The sequence below is a fragment of the Rissa tridactyla genome, chromosome 1 (genome assembly GCF_028500815.1).
Source record: "Rissa tridactyla isolate bRisTri1 chromosome 1, bRisTri1.patW.cur.20221130, whole genome shotgun sequence".
NCBI lineage: Eukaryota > Metazoa > Chordata > Aves > Charadriiformes > Laridae > Rissa > Rissa tridactyla.
The window spans coordinates 175,100,674-175,116,174 of NC_071466.1; the positions used below are offsets into that span (position 1 = coordinate 175,100,674).

General features: G+C 37.4%; 1 protein-coding gene across 1 annotated transcript in view; it reads left to right on the top strand.

The window, feature by feature from the left end:
• PPFIA2 (PTPRF interacting protein alpha 2) overlaps positions 1–15,501 on the top strand; it is a 343,185-nt gene that overhangs the window by 298,219 nt on the left and 29,465 nt on the right. The window contains exons 16-21 of the mRNA XM_054207175.1: positions 1,039–1,276; positions 4,215–4,244; positions 5,119–5,249; positions 5,516–5,684; positions 5,910–5,916; positions 10,044–10,137. Coding sequence (XP_054063150.1) covers positions 1,039–1,276; positions 4,215–4,244; positions 5,119–5,249; positions 5,516–5,684; positions 5,910–5,916; positions 10,044–10,137 — 669 coding nt within the window. The remainder of the gene's footprint in view (positions 1–1,038; positions 1,277–4,214; positions 4,245–5,118; positions 5,250–5,515; positions 5,685–5,909; positions 5,917–10,043; positions 10,138–15,501) is intronic.

A 15,501-nucleotide genomic window follows, 5' to 3' on the forward strand; every position in this document is an offset into this window, starting at 1 on the left:
TAAAATGAAAACGATTGTTATAATTCCCTTTCAAATTATGATTTGCCTTTAAGTTCTTGCCATGCTTCATTTCAGGAAGAGCTGTAGACATTTTATAGAAATTTTGAAATGGATATTAGGGAAGAAGATTCATCACAGCACATGAGTTTGTAGGTTTCTATTTTCAGTGTATTATGGTTTCATTTATTGTACTTGCTTCATTTCACTCAGAAAAGCCCGGTTCACGGTTTCAGCCTCCCCAAACTTTGTATTCTCTCATTTAACCTTGGCACTCCATACTTTTTCCTCCTCCTCACCAGAAAAAGACTCCTTCTAACATGGGCTTATGGGCAAAGAAGTTATGAAAAAATATTTTATTTTAAGCACATTTTGTCATTCTAGGTACAATCACAATTAAAAACACAAACTAAAGAACCCAGTGGAAGCATCCTATTGAGGATATATATGTTTAAGAAGCTTATATTTTTTGTTAACAAGAGGGCTATTTTAATGAAATTCACTTAAAAACTCAATGCTTTAGCAACAACTCTCATTTTTTCATCAATTTGTAGGGATGAAACAGACAAATTGTTTTTCATGTTCTCTTGTTTTATTAATATGGATTATTTCAGCAATTCCCTTCTTAAAGCTCCAATTTCATTTGACTTTAAATTTGTGTTCATGCTTTAGCAACAGAAAATCAGATGAAGCCAACTTAAGACTGGAATTAGTTTCCTATGGTAAATCATATTGTTAGCTCCCCCTCCCCTATGCTGTCTCATTTGCAAAGGAAACAATCTTCCTGAAAGGTCACATGTCAAGTCTTGTTGTTGGGCAGATTCTTCAAACAGTTTTTGAGGATGGAGGAACTAAGAAAAAGAATTTTATAATTCTGGTGATTAAAAAATACCCTTTTCAATATTATTTGGGAGTTGATCTATGATATTCATCTTTTTTCTTCTTTTACTTTCAAATCTCATTTGAAAGGAAATGGATTTTAATTTTGATTTTGGCGTATGCAGAGAATTATAGAACCACATTCTTCTTTTGTTTAATAAGGTTAATCCAAGAAGAGAAAGAGTCAACAGAACTACGTGCAGAAGAGATAGAGAACAGAGTGGCCAGCGTGAGTCTAGAAGGCTTAAATCTAGCCAGAGTCCATCAAGGTACATCCATTACTGGCTCAGTGACGGCATCATCACTTGCAAGCTCATCTCCTCCCAGCGGACACTCAACTCCTAAACTCACCCCTCGCAGTCCAGCCAGGGAGATGGACAGAATGGGGGTTATGACGCTGGTAAGAAACTTTGTGATGTCAATTTTAGGTGTGATATTTCTCATATTAAATACTTCATCTTTTCACTGTACTCTCATCTCCCTAATTCTTTGTTCACCTCTTCATCATACATGCAGGTAGCAAATACCCTAGAAGATGGAAATTTGGGTGCTTTGGGGTTCTGTTATTGTATTTTTGAGCATTGCATGATCTACCAGGGACATAATGATCTGAGGATAAGGGACCTTCAGCACACAGGTGGTGGAATTAATGAGAAACTGATCATTTTAATTACTGTAATCAATTTATATATAAAAAAACATTTACTAATGAAAAGCTCTGAAGTTATGTAGTTATTACACAGTAGTCTATGGGACTATTGGTGTGTTTAAACCTCAAGGAAATGTCTAGAAGACATGAAAACCTCCTACTACTTCATATATATGATAATTTGGACATACTTCTGTATTTGGTATACTCTTTTATACTTGCAGCATTTTGTACATATTCTTCACGACAGTATATCAAGCACTTGAATTAAGTGCATTGTTTTCCAATAATTCATTTAACTGATATATTTCAACATTACAAGCAGCACACATAAATAGATACCAAGCCATCAAATTATCACGCAGAGCATTTCTAACATTACTGTTCCTTTGAAGACATATTCTGAAATGTTTGGTTTGATTTGAAAAGGGATTTGCGAAACATTTAATTTTTGTCCTAGACAAAATAAACAGTGCAACAGTCAGGTATGTAGTGTTGTGAAGTAGTGTGTTAACGTATTCAAGATGTACAACTCTGATATTGATAAGAGTAGGGATTGATAAGAGTATTGATAACACGCAGGTGCAGTGTTCAGTGTAGGCTACAAACCAGTTTGGAGCCTAGGTGAATTCATCCCTTTAAGCACTAGGAGAGAATCAAAGCAGCCCACTCTCCTGATGTCTACGTAGGGGGAGGAGAATAGGATATGTGTAACCCCATCTTTTATTTGCCATTTGTCTGATAATCTGAATGTCACCAATGTCCCCTTTTGGCCATTTCTGGGAAGCAGCAACACTGGTCTCCTGTGGAGCCTCTCAGCAGAGGGGAAACAAGCTTTGATTTCAATCAAAAAGCAGAAATTAGCTCTCCTAGCCAAGGAGGGTGCTAAGAACATCTGGGAGTGGCCCCTGGGTGTTCATTCTGCTCAGCTGGGAGTAGGGACTTTTGTCCGATCATACAGCTGAGTACTCCCTTTTCCTGGGAACTGACAACTACTCCTATCCACCCCTACCCCTCCCAGTTTAGGATGGCATTTGCTGTCTTCTTGGGAACTAAAGATAGAGGTTTCGTATCACAAGAGGAGGTGAGTGCTGGCATTTGTGCCAGACTCTGGCACTGATTCTTTGCTGCCCCCAGTTCCCACTGCTAAACAGCAGGAATGAAAATGTTGGTGGCACAGATGATTGTGGAGGATGTGGGTGCGCGGGCTGCCGTGGTGCCGCCCATTTCACCAGAACAGCACCTTCCCGAATATGCATTTTGTCTCCATTTCACCAGCTGTTTAAAGTAAGCAACCTGGCTACAGATAAATGGCAATGGTTAAACTGACCCTCCAGCAGACACCTGCACTGCCTGATTGCCTTGATTTGGACACCGTAGCTTTGGGTCAGTAGGTTCATCAGATTCAAATACAAAATGACAGCATAAGCCTCTGCATTTCAGGTTGCCATGGCCTCACTGGCATCCAGCAATTGTTGTGCTAAAGCTCAGATGGCTGTGTCTGTATGAGCTGTAATTGAACTCTTGACATATCATAAGCTGCAGAAGTAGCACCCCACTGCATGCTCAGCAGCACAGACCACGACTTTGGTCACCCTCATCAACCATTTCAGGACACTTCTGCCCTGCACTGTTTCAGCAGGAGTTCAGCATTGAATATCTCCTTCTCCTTACTGGCTGGGGACAGACACAACAGGCTGTCAGACATCATCTAAGTGGAAGCTTTGAGTTGGGAAGAGCTCTGTAGGTGTGTGGTCTCTAGACGCCAAATTGCCAAATGATCCTGTAGGGGTTGGCTGGAGGAGTAGTACTGCATGAGATTCCATGGCCCGGATCCACGCTGAAAATAAATTCTGCAGAGTTTCTTCAGCTTTGCTTGAATGAATGAGACATCTACCAAAACCAAAAATGAAAATTGAGTTGAACAAGACACGTTCTAGCAGCCTTCTACTAACAAATAATGCTGCAGTACAGAAGATGTATGAATTTGTATCCATTGACTGAAAATACCAGCCACATTCAGATGGGATAACAGGAGAGAAATACCTATTTTTCAGGCATGGTACTTGTTTATGATATTTTATGTTTATACTTGGTGAAATACCAACCCATTTGTAAGACTAGATAAAACTAAGAAAACCTCTCTGTGTTGGGGGTAGTAGAAGGATTTATATGAAACTCCAAAACCAAAAAGTGCTAACATAAGCTTGCAATGTTCTATGCTTTGCTAGGCTTAGGAAAATGAAGGGGATTGTAACTTCAGGAAAAATAACTGCTTTCCCCGAGTGGCATATTAGAATAGAATAGTTCAGTTGGAAGGGACCTACAACCCTCATCTAGTCCAACTCCCTGACCACTTCAGAGCTGACCAAAACTTAAAGCATGATATTAAGCGCCTTGTCCAAACGCCTTTTAAACATCGACAAGCTCGGGGCATCAACCTCCTCTGGAGGAAGCCTGTTCAGATTCATAAAATAACACCTTTTTGAGGGCTTATGTTATTTTATGATACCAAGTGTATAATTAGTATATAATATTAATAGCATTAAATTAATGAAATCTCCACTTCCCATTTCTGAATGTGAGAAGAACGAACGTGTGGCATTTTGTTATGCTGAAGTAAGATTTATTAATCTTTTTGTTTGTTTGTTTGTTTTGTTATTGCTGCTTTTGTTACTAATCATCTAAGCCAAGCGACCTAAGGAAACATCGGAGAAAGGTATGATACTGGGTTTTTTTAAAGTTGGGAGAACACATTTATCATATTCTTCTTATGGTTAGATAACTGGGTTCTTCACCAGGCACTGCTTCTTTTCATTCAATTCCTGAACATAATCATTTTAATCCTGTCTGGAAAGTCTTGCAAAGGTCACAGCTAAGCCATAGAATCAAGGCCCACCAGTGATACCTTGGAGTAGTAGCCCCTACAGCACAAACTTAAAGGAATACAGATAAAAACCAAGTTGTGCACATAAAAGAATTACCTTCAAATGCATATTCTGGTTGTTGAAGGAACCCGAGTCAGATTGCTTGAAATCTTCTTGAGCAATATAAAGTTGTTTACAGAACTGGCACTGAATGTGTCATTTGTCTTTACATGAGAGGAGGCAGTACTTAGGATAAATCGTTATATGCTGTGACAAAGCTGCTTTTTATTCATGTTTATTTTCAAGCATTCTGACCGTTCTGTTAAAAAGCTATGGAGAGAGTGGTCCTGTTTATGTCTGTGTTTGCCTTCTCCCTTGCTTCCCTGAGAAACTTTGTTTACATGAATAATCCTGTTTAATGCAAGAGGCCCACTCATGTACAAGGTTATTTTAATGTTTAGACATTTACTGGATCAACCTGTTTGGCATAAAAGGATTTAATTTCTTCTCCAAGTGTAATCTCTTCTCTTTCAAATACATACATGGCATTATTTAGGCAATTGGTCTTTCCCAATAGTCTCTTTCAAAAATAAGAATCCTTAAAATTTGCTCCTTAAATTGCACTTGAATCCATACATGCTTCAGTTCACTTGACAAATTTGTGCAGCGTGTGTTGGAAGTTTCTTGAAAAGCTAATCTGCTCTCAATGGAGTCTCTCTCCCCCAGATTGCAGTAGTTGAAGAAGATGGGCGTGAAGATAAAGCCACAATCAAATGTGAAACTTCTCCTCCACCAACACCCAGAGCTATCAGAATGACTCATACCCTTCCTTCTTCATACCACAATGATGCCAGAAGGTAAGATGTTTGTAACATGAATAGGTACTTCACTGTTTCACCACGTATTATTCTTTTCAAATCATGTTGTTGTTTAACTATTCCAAAATGACCTGATTCCTTCATGTTTCTGAATAATTTAAATAGAAAAATGTGATTGTTTCACTTGTGGGGATATTATTACTGAACTATAACTAATTTGTTTGCAGAGCTGCTCAGAGAAACTAAAAATTTACCTGCAAATTTTGACATGTTATCTATTCCATTTCTTTATTATCATTTTGTAGTAGTTTGCCTGCTTCATTGGAGCCAGAAAGCATTGGTCTTGGCAGTGTCAATAGCAGCCAGGACTCCCTGCACAAAGCTCCCAAGAAGAAAGGAATCAAGTCTTCAATAGGACGTTTGTTCGGTAAAAAAGAGAAGGCTCGACTTGGACAGCTCAGTAAGGAATTAGTGGTAACAAGCCAAGATCACCATTTCACAGTCATTTTTCCATTTTTAATTTTGCTTCTTTTCAGTTTTCCAATTTGCATCTTTTTCTCTTCAGCCGGTCAGAACCCTCCCATTAAACTTCATTGCTATCAGCAATTATATTTGTCAGGAGTTTGCTATGACTATAGCACAAACTACCAGAGTCATCCTCTTCACTGAACCTACTGCTTCAGTAGTCTCTTGAATTAGGGTGAGAGTGTTAACAGCGTATTCTCAAATAACCAAAATAAAGAGGAGGCGAGAAAGTAGTAAGTAATAAACCACTATAAGGTGTGTAACTATGTGCCATGGAAGGCGCTTGCAAGCAAGCGTAGTTCCTTTTCAGGTTTCAGTGTGTCAACAGACGTCTGCTAGTGCCTATCACTGATGTCCTCACCACACTGTGTGCTGCTCACAGCAATGCTTTGTTTTCTTTCTACTTCTTCTACCCTCTTCATTTGCCAAGACTTTAGTCGAATTCATTCCTGTCAAAAAATTTCCTCTGTGACGTTGCATAGGATAATCTCTATACCACGTGCAAAAAAAACAGTCATATCATAACTTTATTTAACTACCTTAGGTAGCATAAGCAACAGAAGGTGAAGTCACAGTTTTCAGCCCAGGCTCATGGTCTGCATGCCCAGGTGGGCAAATAGATCCTTAGCTGCAGTCTATATTGCTAGGCTGTCTGATTTAGCTAGATTAAGGTTAACATATTTACACATGCCAACACAAGCATCAAACTGGTATAGATGTGTCAGTAAAACAGAAATATTAGCTTTTTCCTAGTCACGAAGATGTCACATTGTACAAATTTATGAGGCAGAAAATCTTTACTGCCATGGTGACCACATAACACCTATAAAAGAATTTTAAGAGTTTGCAGTAACTGTAAACGCTTAAGCAATATGAAAGCCTGAAATTAAAAAAAACCCTAAATTCACATTAAAACCTGTCCTTATCATAACTAACAAACCCATCACTAAAATCATATGGAATAAAACAAGATAATATTAAGTTCAAAATATCAGAGTAAAATTAAATAACTGAGCATTCTCCATTTATACTCCAACATTTCTCCTCTTTGCCTGTGAGAATCTTGTGTTCTTGAAAAAAATAATTTCTAATTGCAATTTAAATTCCCTTTTTTTTCCCCCACTATGGGAAGATAAAAACTGATTTATTCAATCTATTTAGTAGATTAATGTATTTCAGAATCTATTAAATGAGTCTCTCAAATACACCTGCGTGTCACCATCTGCACTGATGGAGAATTTTATAACTTTAGACTGCATTATTAATTCACATTTACATTCCATAAACCAAATTTTATTGATACTGATGGATTATGCATAATAATCTATGATTGCACAGCAACTCAGGAACATAGAGGACAAAGATGTAATAAATGTGTTGGTCTTCCCTGCAGTTCCTTGCAATGTGGAAGAAAAATAAAATAGCAACTTTAAAGATTGTCTCAGGAGCAATGTAATCTGGCAATAGATTAATTTCTTAATAATACCCAACATGATTAATAAGACATATGTATAATTGGATAAAGCTTATTTGTAATTCCCAGTACTAGCTCATGAAATTTCAGAAAGATATTAGTGCAGTATAATGCACACTTTAATTAAGCAAACTGGGTTTACAAGTATGTATAAAAATTAACAGTGACCAAAAAAGTAGGAGCAAAAGATTTTTAGAAACTGAGACGCCATTGAGTAGCTGGATTATAGAGTAGTTTTTCTCACCTTAATTTCAAAGATTAAAAATAAATAAATATTGGGTGGCAGTTTCCATTCAATGGCAGTACTATAAAGATAGAACAAAATTTTAAAAATAGCAATCATAGTAGTACTTGAATCAATTTCACGACAGGTATACTGTCTGTGCAGCTATATAATTAGTTCTATAGTATCTTAGTAAGATACTATGTCACAGAAATCTAGATAATAAGTCCTATCATTACTGCACCGCAGCATATTTGTATAGATTTCATAACCTAAATTTATAATGCAAAATCAAGAATCTCATTTAATTCCCTGCTTAAATTAAACATTCTACTTTGATATAGATACATACTTCTTATATTTTTGAATATGGAAAATACCTTTTCTCCAATAGCACATCAAATACTAAAGAGGTAAGAAATGTAATTTTGAGCCTCAGGAACATCAATTTGTTTTCTTATATGCATATTTGCACATGCACAAGATTATGCTTAAAGGACCGCTTTAAAAATTCATGTCAATGCAGTGGATATTAAGGATCCCAGTGATACTATACATTGTAAGTACACATAATACTTGTGTAACTAATTCTATAATATCTCTAAAATCATATGTAATATATACTCATATTTAAGAAGCAATATTGGAACTTCCAAGGTTTTATCACTAACTTCAACAGAGCCAGTCTATCACTCAAAATATTTCCTCACTCTATGTTCCCTGCAATACTCTGAAATTATTAGTTTTCCACTGCTAAACTTGCCAGAGTTCTGTTATTTCATAATTTGCTACTTTTACTATCTGTGCTAAACCATTTGCGTTATTGTTCACAGGCAAATTCATGCCCTAGATGATCTTTCTTAGAATCAAGATTCAAGATTTCTAGATTTTTCAAGATTTCTTTTAATTATTGGAGAAGGGGAATGGAATGTTACAGCGAGCACGAGTGCCGTTTAGTTAGTTAGTTGATTTTAAACTTATCCACTCCTCTCACTTGGGGAATACCACACTGGACACATATTCTTCCCATGTTACATTTTAAATATTCTAGTCTCTAAACCAAACAATACATTACTGCAATTTTTAGCCCTGCCCAGGCGAGCTGATCTGTATGGTTTATGCAAAGGTCAGCTTGTTAGGAAACACGTATTGTGGCCATCTGCAAGCCTAAGATACTGGCAGGCACAGTCACCACATCCAGTACAATGTACCCTGGGTTATTTGAAGGGCCTGGTGTGTTTGTCTTGTGGTGAAGTCCATTACGCCACGAATACTTTCCAGTCTGGGATAGCCCATCATTGCACTGCACTTATACCATCTCTATCTGATGTACTGCGAGCTGCTCTCTCAGAAAGGTGTGATATATTGATACAGTTAAACTAAAAACTCACTCCAGAGTCAGCAAGAAAAATTTGGCGAGGTATTTTGTAAAACTTTGAAAGGCAGATGAAGTAAAACAGTGTACACTCATGTTTTCTGCATTTGTGATGGGGACGCACCATTCTCATCATGAGACTTGCAGTAGTCTCCTCCTTAATAGAGAAAAATTCTGTCTTTCTCAATTATGCCAGTGTCCACTCTACAATTGTTCACTATCCATTAGCTGAGAAATAAGAAGTTGCCGTTGCCAAATGGAGCCAAGCACCAGCATTTACCGTACCATTGTCTTCCTTCTTGTGCCAGTTATGTACCTTCTGAATTACAGCACAGGGGGATTGCAGCCTCCAAAGAAGTGCTGCAGTCCCTCTGTCTGCACAAATGCATGTGCAAATGACAGGACAGCATGGAGCCAAAGCCATGAGCTAGTCCCTTCTTCCCTGAATCCAGGCACCGATAAAAGAGTGAGAGCATCTTTCCACTTCTGCACCAGGAAAGTCGCATTAGTGGACATATCGTATGATCAACGTGAATCATGCAGTACCAGTCATATCCTTAGTTTATAATATAATTTTATTTTGGTCCAGGTGTCCTTGCTCACCACAAGCTTCCCTTGTCACTCTATGCAAGTTATTCTTGTTCCCATGACTTTGACAGGGATTAGGTGCGTGTGAGACACCTCCAGGGAGACCTAGAAGGCTTTTTACTTCTCTGACAGATTCTTTGTGTCATCTCTGGCTTGGGAGTTTGCAGGGATAATGATAGTAAAGACTCTACGACTCTATAAAAGCAAAATGAAGACTAGTATTACGACATTAAACAATGCTGTATTATGTCAGTAATAATGAGACAGTTCTTGAGAAGGCACTTTCATTTGTACATTTCCCAACTAAGATTAAAAAATGGTGAGGGCATTGCTTACTTAGGACCATGAGACTGAGCCTTAGGAAGCAAACACACACAGGCAAAGGAGATCAAGGTGCTTTTCTCATACATTTCTGCTAAACACAAGGAGGAAACAATTTTTTCCTCTACTTGTGCTCTTTTGCATGTAGTAAACACTTGGCAGAACTTCTATAGGCGATAGGTGTTCTCCCAAAACACCAGATGTCATGGCTTAAGGAAACATAGATGATGGTGGCAGGTGGGAGGAGGATTGTAGAGTTGAGGAGGGGAACAACTGGGAAAGAGCTATGAGGAAATGCGATGGGGTTTGGTTTGGTTTGTTTTCCAGGAGGTTACATGGAAACAGAGGCAGCAGCTCAGGAATCTCTGGGATTAGGCAAGCTTGGAACCCAAGCAGAAAAGGACCGAAGACTAAAGAAAAAGTGAGTGCCTTTTTCATGTGACTTTCATTGGCTGAAACTTGATTCAAATGTCAGGTTTTATGTTGATTTTACGCAGACATTTAAGGAGAAGCAAGACCATCTACTATGACAATTTGTCACTTAGCATGCGTTTTTCCAGTGTAGAAGTTTTTAAAGCTGCATATAAAATATAGGGAAAAAACACTGAGAGTCTTTCAGTTGTGCAATATTGTTTCATTTGTGAAAGAACATAGCTTTATGAGAAAGACACATTTTCTATTTCAGATTGTCATTAATTCCATGCCTTTTGCCTTCTGTGCAATTCTTAAAAAGTAGGCAGGCATTTAATGACTCACTACATAGATTTTTTTTTGAAAAGGGAAAAAATGATTTTTTGCATTATCTATTGAGCACATGATTATTTCTGTCTATAGAAGTCAAAGGCTCCCCATAAACCCCAGCAGCTTCACTTTCTTTTTGCCTGCCAGCAAATGGCAATCTAGCTTTTTGTTCACACAAATTATATAATAATTTAATGCTGTCTTTGGTGCACCTCCTTGTAAAACCAGTACACTGACTCATAGCAGCTGCCAGGAGCTAAGGAGAACTATTAAAATAAAGCTGTAAACACAAAAGAAACCTCTTGGCAGCATCACAGTTCCTGTGTAATTAGAGGGTGTCAGAGAAAGATGGTACTTAAAAATGACTTTGCAAATTCATTCTGTAAACAAACAGGTTTATTTTTCATTAACTTTAGTGCTCTTATTTGGATTCTGAAAGCCTCAGTTTTTAAATTTGCGGGGCTGTCAGGTTTCTTTCAGTTTTTTAATGCTCCTTTGCAAAGTTTCGGGAAAATTTGCAATTCTAATCCAAAGAATCTAGGGATAATGTTTCAGCTTCTTTTTAAATTTATATGTAGAATATTTTTAATCACTGCTTTCGTATCAAGCTCCTGATGAAAGAGAACTTTCAATGTACACATCCTTGTAATGTACAAATGTAAGTATTCCATTTAAATCCACCTCAATTTAGCAATTAAAGATAGAGAAGCAGTCATTGTGCTAGCTGCGAGAGAAGAAATGTTTTAAATTCAATTAAGAAACAATAACATTCACAGGGATATTGCAGTTGATGAGTCTTATCCCTATATTTCTTATCTACACATTTTTATCAATCATTAGTCATTTAGAAATATATGGATGTAAAGAGTATATTAATATGCTTTTTTACTAAATCAAGAAAGCATCTTTGAGACGGTCATTACCATTCATAAAGAATACCATTGAACTTTCAGCAGTCCCTATTTATCTTCCAGCTCTGAGGACTGAAGGTACCACAGTACTGAAATCACTTTGAAAGAACCAATGTGTTCACTTTGTTCACTTTGTCGTATGTTAGTTCTTTAAATTGGATAAAATAATGTAAGACTTGACACGTACTACTGCATACATGACATGACTACTTCATACATGAGAGTGCCTACCAAGTTTTGGGTCTGGAAATAGTAGGTGCACAGGTAATCTGCTATTAGACTTCTGCCTAATCTCACACAATTAGACTTCTTCATGCTTTCTGCTTTTCAAGTCTTTCCTTTTTTTCTCCTGTGTCTGTCTGTCCTTGGTTCTTTATGGATTAGATATAATCAAAATGTCGTCTGCTGCAAGGAAAGGAATCTTTCCTTTGGGACTATGGCTATTCATCTAATCTGAACTGTATATTATTTATGCTAAGTATATGTTATATACCCGTGTCATAAGGATCTTTAATTTTGTCCCCCGTTCCTTTAGATTTGTCTGTCTTCATAGCTTTTCACTTTGGAATAGTTTGGAATCCTTACAACTGTTTTTAAGATCCCTCTTAATTTACTATTAGAGGAAGTTTAATACACATTGATAGTTTACATACATAAATAGTTGTAGAGGAACTGTAATATGGCAAAAAGTAATGTTTTGTGTTAGACATATACATGAGATTCTACTGAATTATGATAGTCATTAGCATGCCAAGCTATCAATAGGGAGTAAGAGAATTAACATTTCCTTGTAAAAAAAATGCAGTCATGTATTTGCATGTCTTACCGTGGAAAGTATTAAGTTGAAACCATCCAGAAAGTCATTTAAATGAAAAGTTTGTCTCAGTAGGTCAGATTCATTTTTGCCAAAGCTTAACAAAGCATAACTTCCCCTGGAAGCAGAGCCTTCACACACATACGGTAGCTGCAAGATTACTAATCTGGGTTACTCAAATGAGAATAGTATGCTGTGTAACATTAACAATGATAGTAAAACTGCCCCACAAACTCTACAGAGACAGTGAGCCCAATCACTGGAACAGAGAGAGCAAAGCACTTCACCTTGTAAGGATTTCTATGCCTAGTTTAGGTTAGAACATAAAACACCAAGACAACCAGGCTCACCAAAAGGAGAGTCAAAGGACAGGCTAAAGCAGGGAGGCATTCCTTTGTGTTACATTTCAGGTCTGGGAGATCTTTACTTATGCTGGCTTTGTCACTTCCTTGAAACAAAAAACAAAATCAAAACCCCACAAAAACACTCAAACGGTGATCCCAGAGCCAATCCCTTTTCTATAAAACCGGAAAATACCACATAGTGAATTTGTGTTTCTCTCTTACACGTGTAAGTCAAATAAAATGGCTTTCAGCCCTGTTAACAGCTCAGCAAACATCTCCTTTGGTTCAGTAGTAGCAGAAAAGCAAGGATTCTCCCCTTGACATGAAACCAGAGGTCTGATTCATCACTGTGATCAACACACGAGTACTGTCACCAGTACTAATGAGTTTCACCAGAGTCTGCAATTAGCTTTGAGTTAGTAAATTAAAATTGAATAGAAGTTACTGTAAAAGGACAGATTCCTGTTAAAATGTTACCGTGGTATTTCTTTCAGTTGAAAAATACCTTAACATGCTAAATTTCTAATTCTGCACTTTTGGATGTATTCAAATTCATCGTTATTTCAGCAAGGATGCCCTTACCCCAGAGATGAAGCAGCACGACGTTTCAAATTGTCCGCTGCTACAGCCAGTAGGTACTAATGGTCCACCACGTGTCCTGGCCACCTGCTCCCCGAGCAGCAAGCATGTGCATTGACCCTGCTCTGGCCTCGAGGAGTTACAAACACACTGCAGCGTGTTATAGTATTTTAGGGCAATTTACATGCATAGATTAGATTACTGAATAATAGCTTTCACTCTGAAAAGTTTCCTGAGAGTATATGATAATTCTGGAGACAGTCGCCTCTCTGGTGCTTATAGTGTCATTAACCTAAATTTCAAAGTTTTCCTGCTTCTTGCTTAGAAGATGCCATTTAGATGTAGAATTTCTTTCAGTTTCAATTGACTACATAGACATCATTAAAATGTAATTAACAGTTTGTCTCAATGATATACTAGACACTTATAGGGTCTAGCTAGACACTTATTCATTCAGCATTTGGTTATTACATTAGATTTTTTAGGAACGAGTCTTTCTCCTAAGGCATCAAAGAGAAATTAAGGGAGCTATGTAGAATTTTTGAATTAGACCCAAGATGTTCCTAAAATCATCTGAAAAGATGAATTTAAGTTGCCTGACTCATCCATAGGTGTCTACTCTCAGACATTAAATATATGACAGCTCTAGTTGATATTAAAACTTTTTAAGTCTTACTATTTGTAAATTGAGCGTGCAGTCCTAGAAAACAAAAAATGAACATCATAGGTATTTAGAGCATTTAGGCTATTATTCCATTGCTTGGTGAAAATAAGTTATGTTGGTGTGTGACGAAGAATAATGCATTGCATTTTTATGATTTGAACTAGCCTTTCACCTGTTCTATACAAAAGCTGTTAATATTTTGTATATAATGTCTTCTGCTTTTTTGTCTGACTCTCAGAGCCTGTTTGCCTGATCAGTAACTTCTTCAAGAAAACTCAGGAGTTTAGAACTAAAAATATTAATGGCACTGGTGCCCTCTATGTCACCATTACATTCAAGTCCCCTAATGATTCAAATAATTTGCACTCATCTCAATCATAAATTTTATTTAGTTAAGGTATACTCTCAAGAAGGCACCCATCACTGAAATGAAGAATGGAGCTTTTCTCCTAGTTTTTGTTTGTTTGTTTGTTTTTTTCTAGTGATTAACCAGTCTCCCCATGAAAAACGGTTACCTAATTTCCAATTCTGAATTTTGTAGTCAACTCCAGCTACCATTTCTCCATGACTGTGTATATGCTATCCCCATTGTCCGTAACATCATCCTTTGTGGGTGTTTTTGCACTGAATACTAGGATGGTGCACAATAACTTGGCCTTGGCATTCACTCAGGGTTGTCATGATATCCCAAGCTGGGACCCAGGGTAGGAAGTCTTAGATCAGTCCAGTTTCTATCGCAACTCATAAAGGTTTGGAGAGGGTCTGTAGACAGGCATAGCGTCCTCTGGGACAGCAGAAGTTGATCAGCATGTGCCCCACAAGAAAATTCATACCTCAGGAAGATAACACTGCCTAAAATCAAATAATCTGTATTCCCCTTAAAAACGTATTCCCACTGACCTCATCTCAGGTAGCAAATTAGGGCGCTTAAGAGAAGCTCTATAAATGTTTTACAGTCCTTTTCACTAAAATACTATATGAAGAACCCTTCATAAAAATCTTCCTTAACACTGAACTCAGCCAAACTTGAAATATTATAAACAAATAGAGCCATGTTTGCTTCCCTTTTTTGCTATAATCATTCCAGTGAACATCAATTGTACTCTCCTTGTCCACAGTCTTGCTCAGGGGTGATGTCAAATCATTCTTACCCAAAAGCTTCACTGGGCGCAAACACAGCTGTAAAGGGTCTTGCTTTGTCTTTCAAAGTGCGGTATAGCTGTGAGCGCCAGTAATATATATCCTTTTCAAAGGTAATGTTTGATTTGATCTGCAACAATATGCAATATTGCAGCAAATAAGTATCTGCCTGAAGAAGGAAGTCAGACAAGATATATATGTCTTCTACGTTTGCATAAAAGCATGTAATGGTTTGTCATAATCACTGATATTTCACAGGATATGTTTGTTTCATCCTGTGCAAGGTACCAACATAAGGCAAGGCTTGAGAGACATTTAAGTGCTATGTAGTCCTAGATTGCCACACGGAGGTGGATTTGACCTTGTGCATGCTGCTAGTACAGTTTGAGATTAGCTCATGCCATCACTTCCTCAGCGATCCCAAATACAAATTATCTCCATGAAGAAAACTTTTAATGCAAGACAGCTAGCCTGGATCATACTGACAGGATTCCGACACAGAAGGTGATAAATTCCCCACTTAATTAATATGAGTGTTCGAATAACAATCGTAACTTACCTCATGGCCGATGAATTAACTGCACTGTGTCAT